The sequence below is a fragment of the Grammomys surdaster genome, unplaced genomic scaffold (genome assembly GCF_004785775.1).
Source record: "Grammomys surdaster isolate TR1022 unplaced genomic scaffold, NIH_TR_1.0 204, whole genome shotgun sequence".
NCBI classification, from domain to species: Eukaryota; Metazoa; Chordata; class Mammalia; order Rodentia; family Muridae; genus Grammomys; species Grammomys surdaster.
In genome coordinates this window covers 1,777,002-1,798,359 of record NW_021604649.1, presented here as the reverse complement: position 1 = coordinate 1,798,359, position 21,358 = coordinate 1,777,002, and the positions used below count along the sequence as shown (strand labels likewise).

Below are 21,358 nucleotides of genomic sequence, written 5' to 3'. Positions count from 1 at the left end.
TCTCCTCTCCTCTCTTCTCCCCTCCCTCTCTCCCTCCATCCCTCCCCCTCTTTCTTTTTTCTCTCTTCTCTCTCTCTCTTCCTCCTCCTCTTCCTCCTCCCTCCCTCCCCCCTCCCTCCCCCTCTCCCCCCCCCCTCTCTTTCAAGACAGGGTTTCTCTGTTTAGCCTGGGATGAATTTCCTCAACCAGGCTGGCCACAAATTCAGACATGCCCCTGCCTCCCAAATGCTGGGATTAAACTGATGTACCACCACACCTGGCCTAAGATGGTCCTAAGTTGTGTTTGGTTTTCATTCTTGGTTTTATTTATTTTATGTGTATGGTGTTTTGTCTGCATGTGTCTGTGTACCATGTACATGCACTGTGCTCACAGAGGCTAGATGAGGAACTCATGAGTCATCTTGGAACTGGAGTTACAGGCCGTTGTGAGCTGTGTCTTGTGAGTGCTGAGATTTGAACCTGGGTCCTCTGAAAGTACAGCTAATGCTCTTAACCGAGGAACTATCTCTCCAGCCATTTCTTTACATAAGAAAAATGTCCATCTATTAATTCTAAACCTATTTAATTCTAAGATCTTCATCTGATCTTTTTAGTCTCCAGTTTTTGCTCTGTGCTTATTGGGTTTCCCAAGCTTAGCCTCAAGGGCTTTTGACTTTTTCACTGGCATCATATAACCTTAACTCTTTGTCTTACAGTAGCTTCTTAATTTGGTAAGTGGTGCAAGCTCCTTCTCACCTGGAAAGTATTTTAATGCTCTGATTAATGTTTTAGCAAGACCGCACTGGCAGCTGTTAGTGGCAGGGACTGGTTAGAAAGCAGCAGTCTAAGGTCTCTGGGGTGGTGATTCAGATGGGTTCACAAGATGGATGAAAAACTAGGTGTGTTATTATAGATAGGCTAATACAGGCTTATATAGATAAGCCACGGGAGCCTGGCAATGATTTAGACTTGGGGACTGAGGGAATGGGGGGGGGCGGTCAAGTTTTGACAATTGAACAGATGAAGCAAAAGGCGATAGCTGTGCTGGGAGTGGATCTTTCCCTCTCCTTTGTGACCCTTTGTTTTGGGGTACGCTCAGAGATATACACGGAGAAACAGTGGCATCTAGACATGGCTTTGCATCTCCTACAGCAAGAAAGGGCTAAGTCCATGAAAATGCTGTGGAGGGGTACCATTGGCCTGCTGATGACAGTGACTTAAGTAGAAGTTGCTTTGTTTCATGTAACTATTTGTTTCCTATAATTATCCAATCGGCATTGGATGCTGTTAGCTTTTGCAACACTGTAAATGTCAGTTGACATCCATTAAGATTCTTGAATCTACAAGCTCATGCCTGTAATCCTAGAATTCAAGAAACTGAAGTTTAAGACTCACTATGAGTTCGAGGCCAGCCTGAGCTACAGAATTAAGTTTCAAGTCAGCCTGGCTTAGAGTGAGACCTTTTCTCAGAAAAGGTTTTCAAACTTAAAGTTAGGTTGATGGAGTGCCTTTCAGGGTTAGGGCCTTAGTTTCTATCCCTACCAAACACACACGTGCATGCACACACAGGACTCATGGTAGCTGAGATGGTTCAGCAGTTAAGAGTGCCTTTTGGGGTGAGATGGCTCAGCCAGTAAGGTAAAGGCATTTGCCACTAAGCCTGACAACCTGAGTTAGATTTCCAAGATCCACATGGCAGAGTGAGCAAGGTGACTCCCATGGGTTGTCCTGTAACCATCACACATGCGCCATGGCACATGCATGTACCTGCACAGTAAATGAATGACTTGTTTTGCTTTGTTGAGACAGGGTTTCTCTGTGTAGGCCTGGCTGGCCTGGAACTTGCTCTGTAAACCAGGCTGGCCTTGGATTAAAAAAAAATTCCTGCCTCTATCTCCTGAGTGCTGGGATTAAAAGCATGCACCACCGTGTCTGGCAATAAATGTAAATTTTTCATTTAAAAAATGGGACTGGAGAGACAGCTAAGTGGTTAACAGCAGCATACTGCTCTTCCAGGGGACCAAGGGCTAGTTCCCAGCATCCTTGTCAGGGGGCTCACAACTGCTGAGAAGTCCAGTTCCAGGAAATATGAGATCCTCTTCGGAATTCCATGGGCATCTCCGTTTCACATGCACATACCCCAATACAAGCACATCTATATATTATTCAAAATTAAATAAACGCTTTTACAAAAGAGTGCTTGCTACTCTTTCAGGGGACCTGAGTTCAATTCCCAGTATCCACATATGGTGGCTCACAACTTCCACAATTCCAGGGAAATCCAAGGCTTCTGTAGGATTCTGCAGGTACCCACACTCATGTCCATATACCTCCATAAAGACATATTCACACATAATTAAAAGTAAAAGGAAAGAAAGGAAACTCTTCTAGGCTGGAGCCATGACTCATCAGTTAAGAGCACTGGCTGCTCTTCCAGAAGACCCAGGTTCAGTTCCCAACACCCACATGACTGCTCACAACTCTCTATAACTCCAGTCCTGAGAGATCTAATGCCCTCTCTTCTGGCCTCCCTGGGCACTAGACATGCATGTGGTACACAGACATCCATGTAAGCAAAAGCCATGCACGGAATTTTTTTTAAAGATTTATTTATTTTATAGATGTGAGTATACTTGCTCTCTTCAGACACACCCGAAGAGGGCATTGGATTCCATTACAGATGGTTGTGAGCCACCATGCGGTTGCTGGGAATTGAACTCGGGACCTCTGAAAGAGAAGTGCTCTTAACCACTGAGCCATCTCTCCAGCCCCATAAAATTAAGAAAAAATTTTTTTCCTTTTTTTTCCTTTTTTTTGTTTTTTTTTTTTTTTGAGACAAGGTTTCTCTGTGTAGCCCTGGCTGTCCTGGAACTCACTCTGTAGACCAGGCTGGCCTCGAACTCAGAAATCCACCTGCCTCTGCCTCCCAAGTGCTGAAAAATTTTTTTCATGACAGGGTTTCTCTATCAATTTGGCTGGCCTGGAACTCACTCTATAGACCAGGGTGACCTTGAACTCAGAGATCCACCTGCCTCTGCCTCCTGATTGCTGGGATTAAAGGTATACCCCACCACTGCCCAGCTTATTTTTAATTTTAAAGAAAAAAATAAACAAGGATTCTTGAACTTACCGTTAGGTGGCCATTGCTGCTGCAGCCGCATCATACTCGAAGGGAGAAGTGTGATGAGAAAGATATTTTTAATGATTTATTTATGTATGCATATGAGTACACGGTTGCTGGGTTGCTGTCCTCAGACACACCAGAAGAGGGCATTGGATCCCATTACAGATGGTTGTGAGCCACCATGTGGTTGCTGGGAATTGAACTCAGGACCTCTGGAAGAGCAGTCAGTGCTCTTAACCGCTGAGCTATCTCTCCAGCCTGAGGACAACATCTTAAGGGAAGGGGGATCGACAAGATAAGTTTATGGAGACCTCATAATGAAGCCCAGTACTTTGTATTCTAACTTAGCATACTTAATCCAAAAAGGTTAAGAGTGAGGGGAATGATGATAGAGGAGGAAGAAGCATCTGCTGGTGTTTCATGGGCCAGGGGCAGCTAAGGCCAAGCATAGCATAATCCTTTGTGTAACACATACAGCACAGCTCTCCACTAACACACTTTCTAAGCTATGACTGGACTCTGGGGTAAGGTCAATGGGGCTGGGATCCTAGAAATGGGAATCTACTATTTCCCAGCTGTAGGATCTTGGTCACTAACTAGTTGTGCCAAACCTCTTTGGTCCTTGTCTGCCAAAGAAGAATGGTAGTAGCATTTCCTGTCGGGGAACACTATCACGACTGTAAGATGAGGAGTGTTGGTTTGCAGACTTGGCCCTTTCCATTCCACTGCTTTCGGTTCACTAGGTATGGAGCCTTGAGCAAGTCTCTATAGACCCATTTCCTTATCAGAGACACTGAGCAAGCCTAGTGAGGTGGCATGCGTCTGTAGTCCTTCATTCCTGCTACTCGTGAGGCGGAGGTATCAAGAGGGTCACAACCTGCCAGGACTAGAATAAGTTCCGGACCAGCCTGGGTAACTTAATGAAACTCCAGGCACAAAAAATATATATTTAAAAAAGAATACTAGTTGGGCCGGGCGGTGGTGGTGCACGCCTTTAATCCCAGCACTTGAGAGGCAGAGGCAGGCAGATTTCTGAGTTCGAGGCCAGCCTGGTCTACAGAGTGAGTTTCAGGACAGCCAGGGCTACACAGAGAAACCCTGTCTCGAAAAACCAAAAAAAAAAGAAAAAAAAAGAATACTAGCTAGTACTTCCATAGGACTGAGTATAAAGAACTGCTTTATTTTATTTTTATTATCACAGGCAACTTCTACCATGAAGGTTCCAGAGATTAAACTAGGTTATCAGGCTTGGTGGCAAGTGCCTTTACTCACTTAGCCACTTCACTGGTCCTCAAGATTTTTTTTTCTTTTTTTTTTTTCTTTTTTCGAGACAGGGTTTCCTCTTTATATTCCAGACTGTCCTGGAACTCACTCTGTAGACCAGGCTGGTCTCGAACTCAGAAATCTGCCTGCCTCTGCCTCCCAAGTGCTGGGATTAAAGGCGTATACTACCAGGCCCTCGAGTATTTTTTAATGAGATAGAGAATCTCATTACATAGCCCAGGCACTGACCTTGAATGCCTGGCCTTCCTACCTCAGTTTCCACAGTAACTGCCAGGCTCAATAGTCTTGTCCCAGTGCCTTGCACATAGGAAGAACTCAATAAATGTTACTTAAATCATTAAAATATTAAAGGCTTCCCAGCCATTTTGTGAAATAGTTCCCATGTAAGACTGATCATGGCTGATATGATTATTATTATTATTGTTTGGATGAGACAGGGAAGAGGAAATAGGTGCTGTTTGTTGCCCTGCACTTACCTAAGTTTTAGAAAGGAAGCCAGCCCTGTGACCTGGGTTCACATCCCTGTTCTTACAGTGCTTCATTCTGTGTGCTTAGGCCCATTGTTGGAAGACTGGGACATAATTAGCCCCAAAGATGTCATTGGATCTGATGTGCTACTGGCAGAGAAGCGATCCTCACTGACGACAGCTGCCTTGCCGTTTACACAATCCATCCTCTCTCAGGTGATTTCAGGAGACTGGGGCACTCCAGCTGTGGTTGGAGGGAAGGGCTTATGTGATATTACCACTCCAGAGCTCACTGGTTGGCCCCTGCCCTATCCTGTACAGGTGACCTGTAGCTTCTCTTCCTCCTTCCTTCCCAGGTGGGTCGTACACTGTCTAAGGTCCAGCAGGTGCTGAGTTGGTCTTATGGGGAAGATGTCAAGCCTTTCAAGCCACCTCTGAGTGATGCTGAGTTCCACACATACTTGAATCATGAAGGTCAGCTTTCCCGGCCTGAGGAGTTGCGCCTGAGGATCTACCATGGCGGTGTGGAGCCTTCTCTTCGAAAAGTGAGCCACCTCAGTCACTCACCAAACCCATGACTCTATCAGATATAGTCAGTAGAACACACTGTCATAGGTAGGGTAGAGAAATCCCAGGGAGGGAGGGTCTGTGTTCGGTAGGACTTAGTGGCACAAGGAGGACAAATGTCACAAGAGACGAGTGGTGACTAGTTGACAAACATGGGTACGGCAGCTCACTAGTTGAAACTCAGCCCCATGTCTTCTGTCTCTGGCCAGGTGGTATGGCGGTACCTCCTGAATGTGTACCCAGATGGGCTGACAGGCCGTGAGCGGATGGACTACATGAAACGTAAGAGCCGAGAGTACGAACAGCTCAAAAGCGAGTGGGCCCAGCGAGTGAGCCCTGAGGACCTGGAATTCATCCGCAGCACAGTCCTCAAGGATGTGCTTCGCACAGACCGAGCCCATCCCTACTATGCAGGGCCTGAGGATGGCCCCCACCTACGGGCCCTACATGACTTGCTTACTACCTATGCCGTTACCCATCCACAGGTATCATACTGCCAGGGTATGAGTGACCTGGCCTCACCAATTCTTGCTGTCATGGACCATGAAGGCCATGCCTTTGTCTGCTTCTGTGGCATCATGAAACGCCTAGCTGCCAACTTCCACCCTGATGGCCGTGCCATGGCCACCAAGTTCGCCCACCTCAAGCTGCTCTTGAGACATGCTGACCCAGACTTCTACCAGTACCTGCAGGAAGCAGGTGCTGACGACCTCTTCTTCTGTTACCGCTGGTTGCTGCTGGAGCTGAAGCGAGAGTTCGCCTTCGATGATGCTCTCCGAATGCTAGAAGTCACCTGGAGTTCGCTGCCCCCTGACCCTCCGGAACATGAAGTGGAGCTCGTTGGACCTCCCAGCCAAGTAGCAGACACTGGCTTTGGTAGCCACAGGGGACGGCCAGTACGTCAGAGGCACATGCTGAGGCCTGCTGGTGGAGGAGGCAGTGCTTTTGAAGATGCCGTTGTCCACTTAGCTACATCTAGCCAGGGACCTAGTGGTGGGGGCCGTCTCCTAAGACAAGCCAGCCTGGATGGTCTCCAACAACTCAGGGATAACATGGGCCCCAGAAAGGACCTTCTGGTCCAACTATCACACCCAGCCACCCTCATTAGCTCTAAGTCCCTCTCCGAGCCCTTGCTGAATTCCCCAGATCCACTCCTCTCTTCCTCTTCTCGGCCCGATTCCCCATCTTCGTCATCTCCTCCATCTACTCAGGAGGCTTCTCCTTCTGGTGACATAGCTGTAGGATCCCCCTTGATGCAAGAGGTAGGTTCTCCCAGAGACTCTGGGAAGCCCGTACCACCTCCACCTCCAATGGGCCTTCCTCCACCCCAGGAGTTTGGCCGAGGGAACCCATTCATGCTCTTCCTCTGCCTGGCTATCCTGCTGGAGCACCGTGACCACATCATGCGCAATGGGCTGGATTACAATGAGCTAGCCATGCATTTTGACCGTCTGGTGCGCAAACACCATCTAGGGCGTGTCTTGCGCAGGGCCAAAGCTCTCTTTGCTGATTACCTACAGTCTGAAGTGTGGGACTCTGAGGAGGGGGCTGAGGCCACAGCTCCATCTTGATTATACTCCCTCCAGCCTTCCAACCCCAATGGTACTCCATTCTTTGCCATGAGGGCCTACACATGAGACCTTATTCCCTGCCTGCCATCCCCAGACATGTTGGAACCTGGGGCCCTCTCTCCCCAGGTTTGAGTGTGTGTGGCTCAGCGTTGGCAGTGCCCTATGGAGGCCACAGCCTCTTTCTGGTTTTGTTTCTAAAGTATACTTTCCATACACAAAGGTCACTGTGTTATGTGTATTTCTCTACTTCTTGGATGTTATAAAAGTTACTGGGGGCTCTTTAGTTGATGTGACTGAAATACTTCAGTTGATGTACGGTGGTTCTTGCTTTCTCTGCCACATGGGAGAATAGTTGTTGAAGATCAGTTATTGATAGCCCAACCCAGGGACTGCTCTAGTGTTCCATGTGCTTTGGAGCCAGCTTGTGGGACTATATGACATGCCATGGTTAGAGCCCTAAGCTATGGCTCCACCCTGCCTTAACCATTTCAGCAGATTTGCCTGTTCCACATCACTAATGGCTTAAAAACAACAAAAAAGTCAAGCACTGAGAAAACTTGAGCCCTGTAAGAGTTTGCCTAAGTATTTGCAAGATAGTGATACGCATCAGGTCCTTGGGGCTGGATGGCAGCTCAGGGGTTAAAAGCATTTATTACAGCCTGGTGGTAGTGGTGGTGGCAGTAGTAGTGGTGTATGCCTTTAATCCCAGCACTTGGGAGGCAGAGGCAGGTGTATTTCTGAGTTCGAGGCAACCTGGTCTACAGAGTGAGTTCCAGGACAGCCAGGGCTATACAGAGAAACCCTGTCTCAAAAAACAAACAAACAAAACAAGGCCAGCCTGGTCCACAGAGCAAGTTCTAGGACAGCCAGGGCTACACAGAGAAAGCCTATCTTGAAGAAGAAAAAAAAAAAACAAAAAAACAAGGATACTCATGAGTGGTTAAAAGTACTGACTGCTCTTCTAGAGGATCTGGGTTCAATTCCCAGCATCCACATGGCAGCTCATGACTCTCTGTTACTCCGAAATCCAACACCTTCACACACACATATGCAGCCAAAGCACAATGCACATAAAATAATAAATAATCCTTACTCTTGCAGAGGACCTGCACTCAGTTCCCAGCACCCACATGGTGGCTCACAACCATCCATAACTCCAGTCTATGGCCACTAAGCATCTAAGCATCTACATAGTATAAATAAGTAAATCTAAAAACAAACAAACAAGTCCTTGACCAGGCTGCAGTGGTATGCACATATATTCTCAGGTACTTGGGAGAATAAAAAAGAAAAATCACACCTTTAAGTCTAGCCTGGGCTAGAGCAAAAAATGTCTCAGAAGCAACCTTTCTCCCCCAATCAGAATGTGGAGTTCTCTCACAATGAAACAGTCTTGTACTAAGGATATGATGGATAGTGGATGTGTTAACGAGTCCCTAAGGAATGACCTTGTTTTGCCAGGTCTGACCAGAAGATTTGCTGCCAGAGATAAAGGAACATCAAGGAAAGTATCTTACCTGCCCCCAGATTAACGTGTAAAGATGACGATGGCCCTTAAAAGGTTCTTATCAGCCAGGCAGTGGTGGCGCACGCCTTTAATCCCAGCACTTGGGAGGCAGAGGCAGGTGGATTTCTGAGTTCGAGGCCAGCCTGGTCTACAGAGTGAGTTCCAGGACAGCCGGGGCTACACAGAGAAACCCTGTCTTGAAAAACAAAACAAAAAGGTTCTTATGATCCCCTAGTATTAGTAGAGGATTAGTCACTTGAAGAGCAGAACCAAACTAGGTGTCCAGCATATTCAGATACTATGGGTCTACCAAATGTACACTGTAAGTAAGGACTTGGACCCCATGGAAGCCAGCCAGCCATAATGCAAGGGTATAGGGCTTTCTGGGGACCTTATGGGTTCCTTCTGGGTTTCCAGCAACTAGCTGACACTCTATGGGGTATGTTCTACTATTAATGAATTCTGGTTTAATTATTCTTTTAAACATGTGAATTTTGTTTTGAGACAGAGTCTCTATGTAGCTCTGGCTGTTCTAGAAGTTGCTATGCAGCCTGGCTGGCCTCAAACTCAGAGATCCTCCTGCCTCTACCTCCTGAGTGCTGGGATTAAAAATATGTACCAACATGATTGGCTTTAATGTTAATTTTATGTGTATGTACCACTGGTATGCTTGCCTGTAGAGGCCAGAAAATGGTGCCAGATCCCATGAAACTGGAGTTACAGATGGTTGTGAGCTCCCATTTGAGTGCTGGGAACCAAACCCAGGTCCTCTGGAAGAACAGCTAGTATTCTTTTTTGTTGTTGTTTTGTTCGGTTTTGTTTTTTTGAGATGGGGTTTCTTTGTGTGGCCTGGGCTGTCCTGGAACTCACTCTGTAGACCAGGCTGCCCTCAAACTCACAGAGATCCACCCGCCTCATGAGTACTGGGAGTAGTAGTGTGTGCTACCACCGCCCAGCAGCCAGTACTCTTAAAACAACAAGCCATCTGGTATTTAAAGTGTCATACAAGTCAATTCTGTGCATGGCAGCTTGGAACTTTAGAATGCCAACGAATTCATTCTTTGAACAGGAGGCTTGGGCTCTAAAAGGCAGAAACTTCTGTTCTTTCTGTAGGATACCTGGACCTTCTGGTCCATTCCAAGATGGCAAATGATATAAGTTGCTGAAATCATTAGAGAAACTACAGAGGAAAACACAGGTTCCAGAGCTGACAAGAGGGCTTAGTTAAGGGCAGTTGCCACCAAACCTGATAAGCTGACTTTATTCCCCAGGACACACATGGAAAGAGAGAACTCACTCATGTCAGTAAGTTGTCCTTTGACCTCTACATGGACTCCCTGCCCCCCAAACACACACAAAATGAATAAGGAAATGTAATTTTAAAAATTGTTTATAGAGCCAGGCATGATGGCATATGCCTTTAATCTCAGCACTCTCTAGGTAGCAGAGGTAAGCAGATCTGAGTTGGAAGCCATCCTGAGTTCCAAGACACAGTGAGTTCCAAGGCATCCAGAACTATACAGACAAACCTGTCTGTCTAAATTTTTAAAAGAAAACATAGGTCCCAGAAATTGCAGCACAGCTCTGAGATCCATGAGAACATAGAAAGTAGTCCTTTTTTTTAAAAAAAAAAAAAGTAATCCTTTTTTCTCCTTTATTCATTTTTAAAAGTTTTTATCTGCTTTTAGTACATTGGGGTTTTGCCTGCATGTATGTTGCATGTATTCCCTAGAATTAGACTTACAAACAGCTGCAACCTGCCATGCAGGTGGTGGGAATTGTACCTAGGTTCTTTGGAAAAGTGACTTGTGTGGCCAGTACTTTTTTTTTTTTTTTTTTGGTTTTTCGAGACAGGGTTTCTCTGTGTAGCCCTGGCTGTCCTGGAAATCACTCTGTAGACCAGGCTGGCATCGAACTCAGAAATCCGCCCACCTCCGCCTCCCAAGTGCTGGGATCAAAGGCGTGCGCCACCACTGCCCGGCCTGTGGCCAGTACGTGGCCTCTGAGCCGTCTCTCCAGCCCATAGAAGGCAGTCTAGAACTGGTATGTTTTGAGAGACAGATGGCTGGAGGCAGCAAATACAGTCTAGGCTAGGGAAACGGAAATGCACATTAAGATGGCACTTCTCTTTTCACCATACCTTGGAGAGAATCTTTGCCTGCTGTCTTACTGAAGAAAACATCTAAATCTCAGGTACAGGTGTCCAGACAGCTAGTGTGAAAGAGCAACTATCCTAGAAGAAGAAATGGGCAGCCAAGAGCCATCAGTCCTCCAAATTCCAAGACTGCTGAGTACTCTGAAGGTGACTGCCTCCTTTTAAAGAGCTTTTCCCCCAAGGGTTTGATGATGACTCCGTACTATAACATTTGCAGGTGTTATGAGGGCAGGTGCGAGTAATAACTACTTCTGTAGTGTTAGGGGTCACATAGTCTGGCTCATCCCTCACACTTCTCTTCACCCCTCAAAGTCCAGGTGGGAGTTTGGCCCCAGCCTTCCTCAATGCCTTTTGCCAGCTAAAGTAGTGGATAACTTCAGTAATTTGAACTCATGACTAGAATATACATAGTGAAACTACTGGCAGAGAAAAGTAGACCGGAAGTATCGGCTATTTATGACAGTATAACAAGTTACTTTCAAACTTAGCAGCTCAAAGCAACAAGGATCTGTCTTATCGTTTCCAAGGGAAAACTGGAAGTAGCATAGCATAGTTGGGTGGCTGTGCTGCAGGGTTGTTCCTGAGGTTCAATTGAGTTGTCAGCTAATGGCTTCACTTCCATCATGGCGATAGGACTATACTGCCATGAGCCTTTTGGTGGGGTTGCTCACGTGAGACTGAAGCATGCAGGTGAGATCATGACCAAGATACAAATTACAAGATAGAAATTACAGTGTAGCCGGGCGGTGGTGGCGCACGCCTTTGATCCCAGCACTTGGGAGGCAGAGGCAGGCGGATTTCTGAGTTCGAAAGTTCGAGGCCAGCCTGGTCTACAGAGTGAGTTCCAGGACAGCCAGGGCTACACACAGAGAAACCCTGTCTCGAGAAGAAAAACAAAAAAAAAAAAAAAAGAGAAATTACAGTGTACGTGCATGTGCACATGAGCACACACACACACGTGAGCGAGCAGCCTTCACCTCATTATGTAGCTAGGTCTGGACCACCAGAATTTGCAGTGTTCGGGATTGGATGAAGGATTTTATGGATGATATGCAGACATTCCACCAACTGAGTTACATAAGTACAGAAAAGGAAAATTAAAATGAAATACTAGGACTAAGTCCTGATATAATAGTTAGCTGGAGAGATAACTTAGTGGTTTAAAACACTGGCTGCTCTTCCAGAGGGCCTTGGTTCAATCTCCAGGACCCACATGGCAGTTCATAACCATCTGTAACTGCAGTCCCAGGTGATCTGAACCCCCTCTTCTGGTTTCCAGGGATACCAGGCATATTGTGCACAGATGTACACACAGGCACAACACCCATACACTTAAAACAAATGACCATAACTGCAGTTTTTTAAAGTCTAAGCTAGGCATAGCAGCATACACTTTTAATCCTAGCACTTAGGAGGTTGAGACAGAAGTATCTCATGGTTGAAGACAGCTTGAGCAAGATAAGCAGGTCCTGTCTAAAAAAGTGGTGCAGGGGTAGGAGATGGGGTGGTGGTATGGGTTAGTGGATAAAGGCACTTATCCACTATAAAAGATACTAAAGACCAGATTTCTGTCCCCAGGACTCACATGGTACAAGAGAACAGACTTCCTGAAAGTTGTCCTTTGATCTCAACATGCACATCTTCTCACACGTACACACAAAAGATCACAAAGGATGGAGAAGATTCATATAGTCTGGAAAGAAAGGGATGTCTGCCAAACACATTTAAGCTTGAGTGTGTGTGTCTGTGTGTGTGAGTGTGTGTGTGTGATATCATTTCTGTCTTAATTTGTGCTTTCTATTACTATTGATAAAGACCATGGCCAAAAGCAATTTGGGGAGGAAAGGGTTTATTTCACTTTATACCTTTCAACATGAAGGAAAGTCAGAGCAGGAACCTGGAGGCAGGAGCGGAAGCAGAGCTTCCATGGAGGAATTCTGCTGTATCAGGCAGGGTTGTCTGGAGTAACAAAACTTGTAGAATGAATGAATGAATGAATATGAATATATATATGGAGGGGGGATATTAGAATGATTTACAGGCTGCAGTCCAGCTAATCCAATAATAGTTAGACAATAGCTATAAACAGAAAGTTCAAGAATCCAGTAGTTGTCTTAGCGGTATTCAACATGTGCTGGAATCCTGAAGAAGTAGGCTCTAAGGCCAGTGAAGGAATGGACTTGCTAGCCAGGTGAGAGCATGCAGGCCAAGAGTCTCCTTCTTTGTCCTTATATAGGCTTCTAGCACAAGGTATGGCCAGATTATTAGTGTGTCTTCCCACCTCAAGACCCAGGTTAAATCCATGTGTCTTCCAGCCTTAAGAACTTTATTAGAAGTGGATCTTCCTACTTCAAATTAAGAAAAAAAAATTCCCCACTGCTGTGCCCTCTATTTTTGGATTTTAATTAATTCCAAATGTGGTCAAATTGTCAAACATGAATAACCGTCACAGCTGCTTGCTCAGCTTCCTTTCTTCTACAACCTAGGACCTTCTGCCCAAGAAAATGCCCCATAGACTTGCCTAAGGAAGAATTTTCTCACATGGGGTTCTCTTTGCACAGATGACTAGCTTGTGTCCAGTTGACAAAAGAACAGCCAACACAGTATCTACCTAACCTTAAATGAGAAAAATGCCTTTTATATTAACAGTTACAAGACTAGATACTGTTAGGGTACAAAGAAGGCCTTGGTAAACTCAAGAGTATCAATATCAAAGGCTGCGGGTGTACCTAAGTGTTACCGCATTTGCCTAGCTGGGTATGGTAGCACATAGCTTTAATCTTAACACTTGGGAGGTAAACACAGGTAGATCTCTGTTAAGTTTGAGGCCAGCCTGGTCTATATAGCAAATTCTTAGCCAGCCAGGCTATATAGTAAGACCCCATCTACAAAAACAGATAAACGAACAAAAACAAAATTAAAAGTCCATAGTTATCTCTAGTCTCACCTCTCCAGAAGCTGAAGCAGGAGGATGGCTTGAGGCCAGGAGTTTGAGACACTCTTAGGAAACTTATCAAGATCCCATTTTCAAATAGATAAAGTTAGTCATGCACATCTGTAGTACTACGTAGGAGGACTGAGAGTGCAGCTATCCTGGCATGCATGGAGTTCTAGCCTTTGTAGGGCTCAAGAGCCGAGGGAACCAAGCACCAATTCACAAACTGAGCTACATAGTGAGACCTTGTCTCAAGACAAAACAAACATCTCTGGTTTTAGAGGGTCAGGGTTCTGGGAGTGGCCTAGTTAGGCAGCTCTGATTCATAGTATTCATATACCATCTGTCCAGCTGTCAGCCTACACAGTAGTGTAGGTGTGGATCCACTTCTAGGAAGGCCTGTTCCTATACCCCTTGGCAGGATATCATAGTTCCATGCCACTTTAGTCCCCTCTATAGGACTATTCGGTTTTTTTGTTTTGTTTTGTTTTGTTTTTCCGATACAGGGTTTCTCTGTGTAGTCCTGGCTGTCCTGGAACTCACTCTGTAGACCAGGCTGGCCTCGAACTCAGAAATCCGCCTGCCTCTGCCTGCCAAGTGCTGGGATTAAAGGTGTGCGCCACCACTGCCCGGCAATAGGACTATTCTTGACAAACCAGAAAACATGCCACAGAATGCTCAATCGACGTGAGAGAACAGAAAAGCAGTCATGACACTCGGACTTCTGCTTTGTTTATTTTGTACATTACAATTGCTCCCCTAAGTCTAGTCCATACTCAAGGGCAAGAGAACTAGGCTCAAATTTTTCTTGGGAGTTTGGCAAGTAGGGTATAACTAATGAGGTAGTCCAGGCTAGCCTTGAATGCAAGATCCTACTGCTTCAGCCTCCTCAAGTACTAGGATTACTGGTCTAAGTTATCATACCCAACTAAGGTGCCAGATCTTAATGGGAGCAGTATCAGTGTGCACATACCTTAAAACCACATGTAACATATGTTATTCTCAACTCTACATTACATGCAATTCCAAAAATTGTACTATTTTTGTTTGCTTGCTTCAATATAGGGTCTCACCATAGGCTAGCTGAAGTTAGCCTGGAACCTGTTAATCCTCAAATGCACAATTCCACCTCAGTTTCCTGATACAAAGTGATGAGACATCTGGTTCAATGGTACAGTAAAACTAGACACAGCTCTCCTCTTTGTTGGGATATAAGCCAGGGGACTTGCACATACTAGGAAGGTACTCTACCACCGAGCTGAACCCTTATACAAGGATTGAGGACCTTAAACTAAAGGAAAACTATACAGCTAACAGAATAAGTTGCAGAAGAGTATTTTTGGGACTTGGTGGTGATGAGTGGGGAAGATTTCTTTAAAAATACAGACAAGTTGGTTGTGGTGATTCCAGCACTGAAGAGACAGAGACAAAAGGTTTATGAGTTCCAGGGTAGCCTGAGCATACAGTGAGGATAGACCATAGGGTGAGAAAAGATTAGAACAAAAATAAATTTATTCAACTAAAGATAGCTACCTATAAATTTAATAACATGAAAACCACCGAGAAATATGGGAATAAACTTAACAGGAATTGTAGATGAATAGCATCTGAAGGTTAGCAAATCTATTTGTGGTGGGGTTGGTGGAAGAGTGGAGGACAGGCCTTTACAATGTTGAACAAATTCATTGTAGGAGTGAAAAATGTAGAGTCCCTGGAGGCAAACAAGTTATTATTAGCCACTGAAGGCTGGGAAAGATCTAATTGTCAGGCAGTGTACTTAGATACTACTTGCTTTGGATTTCATTATGTATTGCAAAAGCTCATCCTTTGGATCAAGAGCCAGTATCCTGAATAGAGACCAAATTCATTTTGTGGATTGGGATTTGCACTCTTTGAAGCTAGGATACTGTTTTGCTGAACGCATATCAGGCGTAAAGAGACTGTCAGAAAAGGAACTTAACTTAGAGGACCGACACTAAGGGAAGGAGTCCCATAATACATAGCCAGATATTAGGAGTAGGGGCTAAGCATTCGGAAATGTGAGATTTGACATGAAGAACTCTGAAGGTCTTGGGACCTTAAGGGATATGCAGTTAAAGGTCTAAAAAGAAATTTCTGAGAATGGCAGTTCGTTGGCACCGATCTACTGTCACTTAGGACTTCCGATCGAAAGGGAGAAATGACGTCAAAGACACTGAAAATGACCTCAGGGAGGAAAGGCTATATGGATCCAACCGTTTGATATGGAAAGACTCTCAGCCAGAAGAGAGAAAAGAGTTGCTTACACGAGAACGCACAGAACTCATAAAGTTCCTCTCTTTTCCCGGAAGCGGCAAGGCGAATTGCTGCCTCCGCCTTCCTCGCCCTCTTCCCAACCCCCACGCTGGCCTCAACCAATGAGCACGCACGCCAGGGCGCGCTGGGGGACGTTGTGTGACGTCTGTGCTACGCACGCTTTATCAGGCGTCTTCCCGCGCCGCAGTCTCTCTGTTCTCCCGCTTCCTTAGAGCTCGTCGTCTCTGCGGTCTTCTGACTTTTAATTTGCAGGTAAGCGCGTTTGTCTTACCCAGTGGTCGTCCCCCACCTCACTTCCTTGCCCTTCAGGGGCGAGGCACGAGAGTAGGAAGTAGTGGCCGCTGATATGTAGGCTTGAGCTTGTCCGAGGAGGGTTAGTCCCAGGCTCAAAGGCAAAAATCTCCTCGTTGTGGGGCTGGCGTATTGCATCCGAACGGGAGGAAAGCCGGAAGGCACGGTCTGGGTCGGCGGCGGCAAGCACCACGCGCCAACCTAAACCGGCCTTCTTTTCCCACGTGACCGCCGCCATCTTGTTCTGCGGGGAAAGAGGAAATGCAATGTTGCTGTAGGCCTGCGCGACCGCGACCGTACAAAATGACGGGCGTGGCGGCCTGGGATGTTGTGGGCATGCGCGGTAGTGGTCCTCAAATGGCGGATAGGCTCACCCAGCCTTGCTGATTCCCGCCATTTCTACTCCCGAGCCCCTTGCCATTTGAATTATTTCTTTTAACCCATTTTCTGTGTTCCCCGTAGTTTGCAGTCTCTGGGTGTTTTACACCTCACCACTTGGCCACATTTACTCCCCAATATTCTGTACACTTCTCCTATAGGACTTGCGTTCTACCATGTCTTCTGAAGAAGGGAAGCTCTTCGTGGGAGGGCTCAACTTCAACACCGATGAGCAGGCACTTGAAGACCACTTCAGCAGCTTTGGGCCTATCTCTGAGGGTGAGCCATGGACCAGCGCATCCCTCCCCCCCCCCCCCGTTTGAGGATTGATGGATAAGAACTAGTCTAGAACTAGAACCCCAAATTCTCCTTAACTTCTATGTCGTAAGGTACAATTAGGCCAAGACAATGGGATGCAGGATTTTTTTTTCCCCCCGGGGGAGCAGGAGTTGGCAGGGCCCTAATTCTTCCAAGCACTTTTCGAATGTGTGCTATTGTAGCTGTGCTTGGTTTGCTTTTAAGTTATTACTTTCCACTTAAGTGTTAGGGTTCTAACAGCTGTGTTTCTGCCTCTCCCCCCAGTGGTTGTTGTCAAGGACCGGGAGACTCAGAGATCCCGGGGTTTTGGCTTCATCACCTTCACAAACCCAGAGCATGCCTCAGATGCCATGAGAGCCATGAATGGAGAGGTGAGGCCTCCTGCCTGCAGAGGGGCCTTCTCCCTGTCTGCCACTTTCTTCGTTCTTTCTGTTTTCCCTCTATGTCTGCCAGGGGCAGCGTGGCCAAGAAGCCCCGCAGTGTCCACTCACAGGAGCATGACTGCCTTCTGTTCTAGGGGGTGGAGGGCAGCGGCAGACAGAGCCGGGCTGCCTGGGAGGCGACGACTGGTCCTGCATGAGGCCGAGAAGCCACCTGTGGATGGTTGACCTGCTCTGGGCTTAGGTAGTAGAGTCTGCAGACCTGTGGGCCTGGCCCGGAGAGGACCTCGGGAGTCTGCTGGGATGGACTCTGAAGCCTCAAACCAAGAGAGGTGTCTAGCCCTAATAGTCGGGCAGCTTAGAGGAGTGGGGAGGACTCAGCCTCAGTTCAGTCAAGATGTAAGTAGTAGCAGGGGAGCACGGTGGATTCAGGTCCTTTTGTGGGATTCTGTAGCTCCTGGTGAAGCCATTCTGGTCAGAGGAGCTTGTCTTGGACATGGCACCCAGATTTTGGTGCCCAGCAGCAATTTCTGGGCTCTTGCCTACCTGCCTGTGCCCATTCTTCCTTCATCACTACTCTAACTGACTGACAACACTTCCTTGTGTCTGTCTCCTTCCCATACCTAGTCCCTGGATGGGCGCCAAATCCGTGTTGACCATGCAGGCAAGTCTGCCAGGGGAACCAGAGGAGGTGCTTTTGGGGCCCATGGGCGTGGTCGCAGCTACTCTAGAGGTAAGTAGAGTCATGGTTTGACTATGAAGTTAGGTACAGCCATTGATTTGTTAGGAGCCTATGTCTGAACAGCTGCTGCTTAAATATTTTTCTGTAGGTGGTGGAGACCAGGGATATGGAAGTGGAAGATACGACAGTCGACCTGGAGGATACGGATATGGGTATGGGCGGTCTAGAGACTACAGTGGCAGGTGGGTACTGAGAGGTTGGGATATTCAGGTGTCAGTGTTCTTAAGATTCAGTCACCTAATACTCATTTGTAGTTTATGCTGAAAATGGGAATTTTACATAGTGCTCATATATTTCATGTGTTGTTTATACAATTTTGAAAGAATTGTGTTGGGGGACTTGGCTATGTATCAAAGATCAATCGCCCATGCCCATCATAGGCCAACCTCAAGGATATAATCTCCCATCACCATAAAAACTAGCTAAAATGTTTATTGTGAATCCACTATTATGAAATTTTGCATGTAGTATAGTATATCTACAATGTAGAATACATTCTTGTAAAAGAATATCGCTTTTTCCCAGAAGCCAGGGTGGCTATGATCGCTACTCAGGAGGAAATTACAGAGACAATTATGACAACTGAGATGGGGCATTCACACAAAATGTAGGTGAGACCTGAATATTGGCACTGCGTCAACCTATGTTCACCAGACCCGCTCTTCTCCCTTTTGCTTTTCTCCTGGCCTCACTGCTCTTTCTCTCTGCCGCCTTGATGCCTTATCCAGCCAGTCTGTCAACACTAGGCTACCTGACTGCTCTTGTCTTGCCGTTCTGTGCATGCCAGAGCTAGTTGTGGGGGCGGAGGGATGTTCTGAAAGTAATCTATGGGCCTTGGTAGAAATACAGGAGGTGGTGTGCTGCATCTTTATCATCAGCTCTGGGAGGTGAGCATGTTATCAGCCTGTTCCTTCCTGACATCAAAATTCTACCCCTTCTTACTATTCTCAGATACACAAGGAATAACACTTCTGATCCAGGATCGTCCTTGCAAATTGCTGTATTTATAAAGATTTTTGGAGCTGCGCTGAAACGTCTGTTTTAGTACATCAAGTTCTATTTTTGAATTGAGCTCCCAAGGTAGTTTGCTAAAGACCTTTTAGAAAGCTCCATGTGTTCTTTAAAAAAAAAATCCCTTTTAAAGGCAAATTTTAAGACATTTGTTACAGTCCCAATATTTTTTCCTTTTATCAGAATTTTTGTTTAGGCACTTAGGATTATTGTTTCTGGCCAAGAGAAAAAGGTGGCCAGGCTAATCAGTTTTTAAAATTATATGTATTTAGGGACATTTTAAAAAAACTTGTAAAACAATGTTTATCATGGCCAGAAAGTGATTTCTGAATGTACCTACGAAAAATGAACCAAGATTATTATTACTTAGAGATGTTTTTTATTAAAGATTACCATCCTGATTATATAGAAGAGCTTCTTTAAAATGTTTGTGAATGTCATTTTTTAAAAATACTGGAAGAAAAAGTATTCTGTTGTGTCTGATGTGTTTAGGATGTCCTTTATGGAGCTAATTAAAAGATGAAACCTGAACACAAATCAATACTGATAATGCTTTTTCCTTATTCAACCCAGATTACAATTTAGATCTAGAGGCAAGTCAGGAAGATGAAGCTTGGAGAATGAACTGGGATGGGCAGGAACTGCCAAAAGGGTTGAGGCTTGAATTTGAAATTAGTAAGTTTGGGTTGCTTTGAGTGTGTGGTGAGACATGAAATGCCATGGACACAGATGAAACTCAATTCCCTTATGACTAGAATTGGGTTTTCTGAAGTTGTTTCTTGGTTCTTTTCACAACTATTTCTTAAGTTTGCCTTTCTGAGCACAAGACAGATGGACACCCTCCTTGCAAGATAGTTCTGAGAACAGTAAACTCTACCATACACAGAATGATGAGTGCACTTTTCTTAATGGGGATGGGGGGGTTAAACCATATGTCAGACATAAGGAAACCTGACTAGAAAATAGGGATTAAAGTTCAGATTGGATTCAGATTCCTGAATTCAAACGTAGGTACTACTCGCTGTTCTTTGACCTTAAATGAATCATTTAACTTATGCTTTCCTTAGCATAGTGTTCCACGTCTAGGGAAGAGAGTCAAATGAATAAGTATATAAAGCCACTGAGAACAATTGATAAACTTTCTGTTATTATAAACATGGTCAGCCTTTAAAATTGGAGGTGGGGGACTATCATTAGCTGCTCAGTTCTGCTTTAGTTTTAGTGAGGGTTCTAGTGTGTGTCTTTGGATCCCACGGGTGTTAGTCCTTCATTGGTTCTAGTTAGAATGGGAAAATGGGTTGTCCATGGTTCACCTGCTCAATACTGAGCATATACCATCAGGCTGCAGACTCAAGAACATTACTCAAGAACAGTTTGCTTCATCCTTGGGGCACGGAGGCTCGGCATGAGTCTCCCAACTAGCAGGAACAGACCCAAGGATCCTCCTTTCTCCCACCCAAATGGTCATGAATTTGCTTTGGCAGGTGGATGAAGACTCGGGAACTTCCCAGAATACTGCCTCAGCCAATGAGCCAGGCCCAGGTTTTGGGGCATTGTGGCTAAACCTACCAGGTGGGTACTTGGTCAGAGGAAGCATTCTATGCTGGGCCTTTGGGGAAGTAAGGTGGTGGGAACTGGCAGAACCACTTGCTGCCTTAAAAGGTAGGGTGGGGAGGAAATAAAGCCAATGTCACTTGGTAGTATTTCATCATCAACCACAAAATGACGAGTTGGATGTATGTGTGTGTGTTTATATATGTATGTATATAACAGCAACAAAGAACAAAAATACCCTCAGCTTTCTGTAACAATTGTTCTACTTTCCAGATAGCTAACGAGCTGAATTGTAATAATCAGCTGTGGAAAGCCTTTGTCTTGCTGCTAACTGTAGTGAGGAAAAGAGCCCAGGCAGTCTACTTCAAAGCTTTATGGTCATGCAGTCTGTAGTCAAACTCTAATGTCCAAAGCTCCCCAAACTCCCAGTGTGAGATTAAACCTAGGAGCCACAATAGCAGATCCCACAGTCAAAGCATCTTAATGCTAGAATTACAGAAGTGTGATGTCATCCTGGGAACTGAACCCATAGGCTTGCTGCATGCTAGGCCAACAGCATTCTACCTCTAGCCTCCAAAAATCAGATTTGAGGCCCCGCCTCCAGGCTTCTTCAATTTTATAGCATTTAAAATGGAAAGTGCGGTGGTGGCACACGCCTTTAATCCCATCACTTGGGAGGCAGAGGCAGGTGGATTTCTGAGTTCGAGGCCAGCCTGGTCTACAGAGTGAGTTCCAGGACAGCCAGGGCTACACAGAGAAACAGTCTTGAAAAAACAAAAAAAAAAAAAAAAGAAGTGAGA

The 21,358-nt window shown here is 45.7% G+C and overlaps 2 protein-coding genes across 6 annotated transcripts in view; both read left to right on the top strand.

The window, feature by feature from the left end:
* Tbc1d25 (TBC1 domain family member 25) overlaps positions 1 to 7,221 on the top strand; it is a 19,128-nt gene extending 11,907 nt beyond the window's left edge. The window contains exons 4-6 of one of the 2 annotated variants that reach the window (XM_028770799.1): positions 4,943 to 5,070; positions 5,211 to 5,399; positions 5,631 to 7,221. In XM_028770799.1, the coding sequence (XP_028626632.1) occupies positions 4,943 to 5,070; positions 5,211 to 5,399; positions 5,631 to 6,992 (1,679 nt within the window). In that variant the 3' untranslated portion in view covers positions 6,993 to 7,221. The remainder of the gene's footprint in view (positions 1 to 4,942; positions 5,071 to 5,210; positions 5,400 to 5,630) is intronic. The other variant, XM_028770800.1, reaches the window with a different exon arrangement.
* Positions 7,222 to 15,900: 8,679 nt separating this feature from the next.
* Positions 15,901 to 19,545, top strand: Rbm3 (RNA binding motif protein 3). 4 transcript variants are annotated; one of them, XM_028770767.1, is made up of 7 exons: positions 15,901 to 16,136; positions 16,715 to 16,832; positions 17,136 to 17,242; positions 17,879 to 17,984; positions 18,082 to 18,175; positions 18,522 to 18,600; positions 18,945 to 19,545. In XM_028770767.1, exons 2-6 carry the CDS (start codon positions 16,730 to 16,732, stop codon positions 18,577 to 18,579), a joined length of 468 nt encoding a protein of 155 aa, XP_028626600.1. In that variant the 5' UTR covers positions 15,901 to 16,136; positions 16,715 to 16,729; the 3' UTR covers positions 18,580 to 18,600; positions 18,945 to 19,545. The 4 variants fall into 4 exon arrangements, with proteins under 4 accessions (XP_028626600.1, XP_028626601.1, XP_028626598.1 ...); XM_028770768.1 differs by having other exon boundaries at positions 18,522 to 18,604; XM_028770765.1 differs by having other exon boundaries at positions 18,519 to 18,600.
* Positions 19,546 to 21,358: the final 1,813 nt, after the last annotated feature.